The 9947-nt window shown below is 41.0% G+C and overlaps 1 protein-coding gene across 2 annotated transcripts in view; it reads right to left on the bottom strand.

Moving 5' to 3' along the window:
* Nucleotides 1-1484: 1484 nt before the first annotated feature.
* Dydc2 (DPY30 domain containing 2) overlaps nucleotides 1485-9947 on the bottom strand; it is a 10063-nt gene continuing 1600 nt past the window's right edge. Inside the window, exons 2-4 of one of the 2 annotated variants that reach the window (XM_046450528.2) lie at nucleotides 6367-6522; nucleotides 5930-6052; nucleotides 1485-2299 (exon numbers count right to left, since the gene is read on the bottom strand). In XM_046450528.2, coding sequence (XP_046306484.1) covers nucleotides 2132-2299; nucleotides 5930-6052; nucleotides 6367-6513 — 438 coding nt within the window. In that variant the 5' untranslated portion in view covers nucleotides 6514-6522 and the 3' untranslated portion in view covers nucleotides 1485-2131. The remainder of the gene's footprint in view (nucleotides 2300-5929; nucleotides 6053-6366; nucleotides 6523-9947) is intronic. The other variant, XM_058581035.1, reaches the window with a different exon arrangement.

The raw sequence follows: 9947 nt of genomic DNA, 5'->3' as shown, positions 1-9947 counted from the left end.
ATATCACTGGGATTCCAAGCTCTTTTTGTATTTCATATGCAGTTTTACAATCTTTAAAGAAAACATGATGATCATGTTTCACAATTTCAGCAAAAGCATTATTAGAAAGTCAGAAGGGATTCTAAGTTCAGGGGTCTGTCCTAGGTAGGTCCTGGACACACTGAAGCATTCTGGGTTCTTGGAGAACAGGAGGAATGAACACATTCACAGCGAATCTGCTGTCTTGTGGGAATTAAAGCCTGAAAATAATTCTAAGGAATATTTGTAATAGTATTCTAACTCCAAGTGCTACCGCCAAGCATCACCCAATTTATGATGAGTTTTAAAACATAGCTAAGAAGGTAAACTTGCTTCTGGAGTAGAAGAAATCCATAAAGACACACGTCTAAGCCAAGCATTATTATCTCCTAATGTCAGGAGAATATCTCTTATAGGATCTCAGGTATTTAAAATTGTTACACTTGGAAATGAACATTGTCAATCACAGAGTTGAAATGAAGAACTTCTGAGGCCCCTTCAGTTCATGAACAGTAAATCCAGCCTCTGCTCTAGGATCTTACAGAAAAGCCACAGCTGGGCTTGGGGGCTTTGGTCTTTCCTGAAGCTTGGGTGGGGACAATAACTCAAAGATGCTCCCTTTTGTGGCATCCCCTGCCTGTTCCCTTCATAGGTATGATATACCCAGCATGCCCTTACTTGCTCTTTCTCTTGTGTCCTTTATTGAAAGAAGAGCCACCACTATCCACCCCTGGGACTCAAGCCAGAAGCCTGGCAGCTGTCTTGGATTTCCCACACCCATTCTTTACCCTTTTGGGGACCAAATGCCCTTTGGTTTCCTTCTTAATTCTTACATCACATGAGACACCATAGTGTGGTGGTTAAGTGCAGAAACACTGGCATTTTATGTGTTCCATAAATAGGGTGGAATCATTCAGCCTTAAAAAGGAAGGAAATTCTGATGATATTTGAATCAACCTTGAAGACAGTATGCTAAATGAACCAAGCCTGCCACAAAAAGACAAATACTGTGTGACTCAGATGAGGCATGTAGAATAGTCAAAATCATAGATATACAAAGTGGAATGGTGGCTTCTGGGGGCTGGAGGGGATGGGAGTTTTCATTCAATGGGCATAGAGTCTTAGGTTTGCATTATGAAAAGAGTCTCAGTGCTGATTGGTGATGTTTGCCTACCAATATTAACTTACTTAACACACTTAGTCCACTCAGGATTGGTTATGATAGTAAATTTTATGTTGTGTTTGATTACAATAAAAAAATTGGAAAACATGAGACAAACTGGCATATACAGTGAAGGAAAATACCTGTTATTAATGACAGATAGACTCCAGGGTATGTGTAAATATTCTGGGAGGCCTGACTGCAAAGTACAGCTAAAGTTAAGGCATGTGCATAAGAGATGATGTGCTTTCACTGGGCAGTCTCCAAATAAATGATAAAACAAGAGGTAAAAGACTCAGTTCCATTCCTTATTTTAAAATCTTTATTTTCTGAGTTGATTTACACATGATGAGGGTTCTCATGGCTAGCTGCCTGACAATGATAGAGAGGCCCTGTAGATCCCGCCTTTCAGAGTCCTGCAACCTTGGTTGGCAAGAGCTCTCCCTCCAGGGCTATTTTCTTGGATTGCAGCGTTGAGGGAAAGGTCACTCAAATTCTTCCCATTCTGATAATTAAGAAGGAGATTTGGAGCCAGGAGGCATTTCTTTCTTTTCTTTCTCTCTCTCTCTTTCTTTTGTTGTAGGTGGAACCAATGCCTTTTTTTAAGAGAGAGAGAGAGAGAGAGAGAGAGAGAGAGAGAGAGAGGAGAGAACTTTTTAACATTTATTTTTCAGTTTTCGGTGGACACAACATCTTTTATTTTATTTATTTTATGTGGTCTTGAGGATCGAACCCAGCACCCTGCACATGCCAGGTGAGCACATTACCTCTTGAGCCACATCCCCAGCCCATGCCTTTATTTTTATTTATTTATTTTTATGTGGTGCTGAGGATTGAACCCAGTGCCTCACTCGTGCTAGTCAAATGCTCTACCATTGAGCCACAACCCCAGCCTCCAGGAGGCATTTTAATCAGCAACTTCACAGGGCAAAGCCTCCTGGTGATTTGATCTTATGGGGATTCCAAGTTCTGCTCAATCTCCTCAGCCAGCTCTGAAGGAGGAAATTGTTGAAGCACTGCTGGAATCCTACTGGCAGTACCGGGCAGGGGTTCCTGCTCCAAGGCCTCCTCCTCAAAGGGTTCTGTTAGTTCCTGATTGAAAGCAGGGGAAATCACTTTCTAAATAGGAGACAAAAAAAGCAAAAAAGGTATTAGTTGTCATGGCTTGAATTAGGAATGTCCCCCGCAAAGCTCATGTTAAAGCATGGTCCCCAATGTGGCAAGTTCAGAGGTATCTCTTTTAAGAGGTGGTTGGATCATGAGGGCTGTGACCTCATCAGTGCATTAATCCATTTGATGGATTAATCATTTGAATGGACTGCTTGGTGGATGGTAACTGTAGGCAGGTGGGGCATGGCTAGAGATGGTGGGTTACTGAGGACATGCTTCGGGGATTCTATATTTTGTCTCTGGTTCTTCACACTCTCTCTGCTTTCTAGCTGTCATGAGTCCAGTTAGTTTTCCCTATCACACCCTGCTGCCATGATGTTCTGCTTAACCTCATGCCCACAACTATAACCGGAGCAGACCATAGACTGAGGTCTCTGAAACCATGAGCCCAAAATAAACTTTTCCTCCCCTAAGTTAGTTGGGTATTTTGGTCACAGTGACAAAAAGCAGACTAATACATGAGTAGAGGCTAACCACACTCTGGAAACACTCTCAAGAATGGCAGGAACACAATGTTGCTATTTTCACACCAAAGACTAAGTACAAAACTGAAATACAGCTGCCATAGCAAAGCAGACCATCAAATCTGCTAGGATCAAGTGACTCACCAATGATCTAACTGCCTCCGGAACAAAACTCAACACCTTTGAAAGGAAATGCAACATGGTCTAGGCTCCCTAGAAAATACCACCTACAACGTTCAGCATAGGAGTAAAAATTACTAGACGTAGGAGGGAGTAGGAAAATGTGAACCATAATCTAGTGAAAAAGTATTCAATTGAAAGAGACCCGAAAAGGTCACAGATGCCAGAATTAGTTGACAAGGACTTAAAAACATGATTAAAACTTTTCAAAATTTTAAGGGGAAAAATGGACATATTGTTTGAAAGAGTATATCAGCAAAGAAAATGGAAATTATTTTAAAAAAGAGAACTAAGCTGGGTGTAGTAGCACATATCTGTAATCCCAACCACTCAGGAGGTGGAAGTAGGAGGATTGCAAGTTTGAGACCAGCTCGGACAACTTAGTGAGACTCTTAAAATAAAATTTCAAAAAGGCATGAGGGTGTAGCTCAGTGGTAGAGCACTTGCCTAGCATGTGTGAGGTCCTGGGTTCAATCCCCAGCCAGTACCACAAATGAGAAAGGAAAAAAAAAAAAAAGGGCAGGGGCCAGTTAGAAGTTCTAGAACTGAAAAGTATAATATCTGATTTTTTTTTTTTTAGGGTATAGGGTACTGGACATTGCAAAAGAGAGTGTCTACAAACTTGAAGCCAGATCAACAGAAATTGTCCAAACTGAAGTATAGAGGGGGAAAGATGAGCAGGGCCCTCAGGGACCTGTGAAACAATTTCAGGTGATTGTAGTCTCTTGCTGAGGTAGGAGTCCTTGGAACCTAAGCCCCAGGGGCTACCTCCACTCCATCTTTGCCTAGAAGTCTCAGAGCCTCATTCCATACTGAACCTTAAGGGACCGGGCAGAGAGCTCTGGGTGAAGCACTTGGTCACATGATCTTTAAGACCCTTCTGTATTCAAAGTATTGAGTCTATGCAGCAAATACCTGTATTGATTTTTATGAAAATGTTTTCCTAAAACATGAATGCTTCGGAGCTTTATAAACAACAAGATTTGCTTTCTGACTAATATACAAAATTATGGTTTATATTGTCAAAGCTCCTCTGTTTAGTGAAGAGAAACCCATATAGGTCAAGCCTTGCTGGCTCTCTTTGCCTGGACTCTACTGTTACCCACTCTATGGAGCTCTTCTTGATTCCTATAATTGGAATGACCTCTGCCACACTGAGAACTCTGTTTCTATTCTTCTTTTGACACTTCCTCTAGACTAGTATTCTATCTGGGGTACTCAAGAAAAAACATTAACAAAGTCTTGTTAAGACAAAAACAAAGATGGTTTTAAAGGATTAAGGGAGGGAAATCTGGCAAAGCTTTGAGTGTAAACTAGCAGTACTGCTGAAATTTCATGAAATCCCTCCTGGGCCTGTTTGAAACCAGATTTACCAGTACTAGTGATGCAAAATTTACAGGTAGCCAATAGCAAGGGATAGTCCATAATCCACCTTGAGCCAACTTGGAACCAGATCTTGGTTCCCACTACCTCTTTGCCTTTTATCTCGCCCTTTCAACTTCTACTTGGAAATTAACTCAGAACTGAATGATGTGCTTCTCCCTTGCCAGGCAGGTGATCCTTTCAGCTCTATTTTAAATCCCTGTTGAGTTCTCTTTGTTTATTCCCTTCTAACAAGTGGAATCAATTTTCATAACCACAACTTGCACATGAACTCTTTCCTAAAAGTGAGAACTTGCACACAGCCCAGGCATTATCTCTCAGTTCCCATCTTCCCTTACAATTTCCTTGTCTCACACTTGGTAAAAGAAAGGCGAACCTGTTGCTTTTCAAAATCTTGCTGAGGAATATTGCTGCAGGGTGCAAAATATCCTCAGTGTGACTCAAAATACCAGAGTGCGCAAAGTTTTTTTCAATACAGCTACCACAAAACTAGGGTGGAGACTTGGGAGTCCATCATCTTGTATTTTTATTTTTATTACCAGTGAAACATGGTGTTAGAAAATGATTGGGTTGTCAGTAAGGTGATAGTGACTTCTGCTTACTGAGCCTCATTTCTTCCATCCCCCCAAAACTGCTTCAAGCATGAACCCTTTCTGAGGGACAGCTCCTTAGATCACCTCAAAAAATAGCATAAAACCATCTTTCTTTTAGTTTATTTACATATGTTCAGCCTTTAAAATAAATTTACTTATTGTTTATGAGGTTGCTGAGCATTTTATTATAAATGAAAATAAGTTTAATATATGCATATTTTCAAAGTCGGTTTTGGAAACCAGCAAAAGTTAGTGACTTGTACCAGACTGCACTAAAGACTTAAATGCACAGGATGTAGTGATAGTTGAATAAGATTCAGATCTCCAGCCTGACATCCCCATTAAGTGAATTATCTGTTCTGGCATAATGTAATTTTTGGAAAGCATAAAATGGCAGGGGACATCTTTTAGGAAATTGTAGAAAAGATTGTGGGAGATAAAAGATTTGCTTGTCAGAGTGATGAATGTACAGTTTTTTCCAACTATTCTGAACTATGAATTTATGTTCATTATTATAGCTTCAAAGAGGAGGCACCAGAGGCTCGACACCTAAGCAGAATATAATAATAATATACCAAATAGTTAATGTAATCATATGCATTAAGTATGCACTGATAACAATCATGTTTGGTTTCTGAAAAATACTGAATAATTTTTGAACAAGGGCTCAAGGATTTCATGAAAAAAAAATATTTGTTCCAGGTGAATAGATTGTTTTAAAAAAATCTAGATGTGTATGTCAGTAACATCAGTAGCATTTTCTGAATCTAACATGAATTTGCCTTGAACCTTCCCTATGTCATTGACAAGACCTGGTTCAGACATAAATGTGGGACAGGGAGGGAAAGTTGACTAAAGGGGCCTCAGTGTGCTCAGCACGGTGGTGGCGGCTGCCCTGGGGATTTCCTGGAGTCTATCCCTGGGATAGGAATGGGCCATGGTGAGTTCCCCCTTCCTACCTTGTGACACTCTTCACACTTCTGTTGAATCTGAAGCTCTTCTTGTTTCAACATTGCTGCCATTTCCTTTTCCTTGAGGCTGTTCTCATATTCCTCCATCAGCTGGATCTGTTCTCGCATATTCTGGGGTAATGTCACAGGCTCAAGTCAGGTCAGCACCAAGAGGTCTTATAAGGGGGCCCGCCATCCCTGGGGATAGTCCTGGACCCAGGCCCTTTAAGCATATGGAGTTTCTTCCTGTAACTAACTTTAGCCTGCTGGCAGCTCCAAACCCACCAACTCCACACCCCTGAGTTGGATTCCAGCTGCAGACTAAGTCATCCTGGGAAGGTGAATGAACCAAAACCCTCCTGGCCAACTCCAGGACTCTGCCTTGGATCCCAGTCCCTCCAGGGAAGCTGAGCCCTCCCTAGACACACCTGCACACACACACACACCTTTTCATTTGCTAGAGCTATTTTCCTGTAATGGTAAAGCCAGTGAGCCAGGTACTCTATTGGGTCACTGGGCCGAACCTTTGCCACTTCTGCCAGTGCCTGGGACAAGGAATTTCCAAAGCACTTCTTCAGATATTCCGTTTCCATCCTGGGGACCTGGGAAGCATCCAAACAGACACATTCTTGTACACAGGTAATCATATCTTAAAAACAGATTCATTCTAACCAATTCAGATTTATTTTAGGATAAATATGAGATGTTACTTGGTCTCACCCATGTTCATCAGCTACCCATGGCTGTGACAAAATACCTGAGGTAATCAACACATAAAGATGAATTTATATTTGCCAGTAGTTTCAGTCTGTGGGTGCTCAGCAGAACACCATGGCAGGGAGCATCAGGTGGAGCAGAGAAGCTCTTCTTACAGTGGCCAAAAACAAACAGAAAAAGAGGAAGCAGTCAGGGTCTCACAGTCCCCTTTCAAGGGTTTCCACTGGGCCTCACCCCTGTAGAGTTGCACCATCTCCCTATAGCACCTCAGGCTAGAGACTGAAATGGCAGCATCTGGCTTTTTGGGACATTTAAAATCCAAACCATAGAACCACTCTTCTCAAAAGAACCAACAAATGTATACTTGCCAGTAGGCCTTATGTTCAAGCAGACTTTTGTTCTAAAGCTCTCCAGCACCTGGCTCCCTGACAAACTCCATGTTCCTGAAAGTTACATATTTAAACTCCAGAAGAATCCAGGGAATAACAGAGGGTCAGATCTAGCCTTCGCATTTTCTGGAGGCATTTTTTAGTTTATTCCTCCCTGGAACTCTTTCTCTCCATTTTTCAGTTTAAGGAAGGAAGGAGAGAAAGAGAGAGAGAGATGTGAAGCTAAAAAGGAAAAACCAGTGTTTCCCAGCTCTGGGGGCTGCAGGGCCTAGAAGCCAAGTGCTTGAGCAGCAAGGAGAGCCCTGAGCACTGGGAAAGTGTTTTCAAACATCCCTCATCATGAAAAGGGCATTGGAGCTCCTCAAGAAACAACTGGCTCCAAGCCAGGTACAGGAAAAGCCTAAAGTGCCTGATCACTCACTGTGCCAGAAAGTAAAGGAGTTCTAAAGAACTGAAAGGTTGAGGACCCTGGAGCCATGTTCAAGTGGCTCCTACAGCCAAATATGGGACAAGTTGATCACTAAAATAAATAAATGAGTGTAATAGATTTGTTAACCTAAATAACAAACAGATTCTCCAAAAATTAAGTTTATACAGGAGTAGCACTGCAACAGGAAAACATACGCTACCTGCAAACTGTGCATTCACAGAGGCTGAGGCCAGGGAAGGGGTGGTTGCTGGTGGTGGGACTAGGGATTGAACCCAGGGGTGCTCTACCACCGAGCTGCATCCCATTTTACTTTCACTTTGAGACAGGGTCTCTGACCCACCTGGCCTAGAACTTGCTATTCTTCTGTATCGGTCTCCCAAACTGCTGGGCACAACAGTGCCCAGGTCCAGGGGAGGTTTACAAACGCAAAAAGAGGAGGATTTTATCAATATTTTGAACAATAATCCTTGATCATGAAGAATCCATAGCAAGGGTGACATCAGTGCAAGATTAGACTGTTGCTGGGCAAATGTCCCTGCAGAGATATTCTGTTTCAGATTGCACTGGTGTTTGTGCAAGGCTGTGGCTCTGGCAGTCTTTTGCCATAGTTCCTATTATCAGGCACATGTGTGTGAGATCCTGTCCTTCACGGCCTGAGAGCCTGACTTATTATTTGTTTCTTTGGACTTAGCACAAGTGGCTGTATTTTTATTCTGATAAGTTTCACAAATAACTCAGAATAAAAAAGTATCCATAAGTCCATCCCAAAACAAATGTAGATGAACAGGGAAAAAACTAAGTTCCTTCCCAGAGTAGAATGCTGATTAATATATGTGGAAAGAATAATGGAAGTTTCAAAATTGCTATTTTATAACCATTGTAGTATAACTGAATCAAGCTGGAGTGCTAAAACACATCATTAATGGGTGAATGACTATTGGTTTATTTTATTTAAAATTGTTTTTTTGTATTGGGGGATTGAACCCAGAGCTACATTCCCATCCCTTTTTATTTTGAGACAGGATCTCCCTATATTGCTAAGGGGCTCGCTAAGTTGCTGAGGATTGCCTCAAACTTGTAACCTTCCTGCCTCAGCCTCCTGAGTCACTGAGAAAATGGCCATGCCCCATCCTGCCTGAGCAGGTAAATAATATTTGATAAGGAACAGGATATTTACATGGCCTCAAAGTTTCTCTCCAAAAATATGCATTAATTTTTCAAAAGGGAAATATAGAAATTTTATAGTGGTGCAATCTGGCCAACACAACCTTAACCAAGTGATCAAACTGAGTATCACCAGTGAAGCAACAAAGACATCCCATACCTCCTGCTGGGATGCCCTTCCTATGGCACATTATACATTTCTGTGAAGTCCTGTCCAAATGTAAAATTAAATCCAACTGAGAAAAACATCAAGCAAAGTAAATTGAGAAACAGTCTACAACTGGACTATACTCTTCAAAATATTATGGGCCAGGGTGTATGGGCAATAACTAGACTCATGTAAGAAATGGTTCTCCCATGGGAAAGCCCCACCTCTGTACCCATTACTAATTGCCTAGCATAGTATACTTAGCAACACAAAATAGCAATTCTTATACAATGTAAAATTGTTCTCATTGGTCTCCGTTTTTCTTGGGCAATGTGCCTTATCCGGGAATAATTGATTAGATGTTAGTTGATATTCTTTAACTTGTACTCAACTAGGGTCACTTTGACCCATTTCTCTTTTGATTATGATTATGGAAAATCCCATGAGAAATACTGAATGAGAATGAAAATATGATTAAGGACATTGCATTCTTTCACTAATGGCTTTATTCAGCTTCTGTATATCCTGCTTGCTTGCTTGCTGGTTGCTATGTCAACCTGGATGTGGTTTTTGTCTTTAAATATCCTAAAATGTTGAGGCTGTAGGCTATTTCCTGCAGAGACAACTTGGTCCTGCAGGGAGCAGTCCTGGTTGGTCAGAATAAAGACTCTTCAATTTGGGTAAAACTGGGACTTGATGTGTTTTCTAAGCGACCTGCCCCACAATGTCAAGGTCATAAAAAGAGATAGGGAAGAAATAAAGAGAAAAGCGGACTAAACACATGATACTAGTTTTTTTTTTTTTTTTACAGAAAAAAGAATTCTGTAAAAGATATTGTTGGGAAAATTGTATAAATAAAATGCAAACTGTAGATTATACAGTAGAATTTATTAACTTTATTGTGAATAATTGAAATTTGAGTGAAATTTAATGTCTCCCAAAGGTCTCTGTGTCCTAATACTTGAAATCTATAAATATGTTAGCTTATATGGCAAAAGGGACTTTGTAAATGTGATTAAATTAAGCATCTTGAGATGGGAAGTAGATTATCCAAGTGAGTATAATGTAATCACAAGGTTCATTCTAAGACAGATGAGCAAGGTCAGACAGGGAGGGCAACATGGTGAGAGAGCAGAGGGAGAAGAGGTGATGTTGTCAGGAATGGATTCTCCTCCAGAT

This window comes from Marmota monax, unplaced genomic scaffold (genome assembly GCF_021218885.2).
Source record: "Marmota monax isolate L192 unplaced genomic scaffold, Marmota_monax_Labrador192_F-V1.1 WCK01_AAM20220418_F8-fsc00004, whole genome shotgun sequence".
NCBI classification, from domain to species: domain Eukaryota; kingdom Metazoa; phylum Chordata; class Mammalia; order Rodentia; family Sciuridae; genus Marmota; species Marmota monax.
This window is presented reverse-complemented; position numbering and strand designations above follow the sequence as displayed.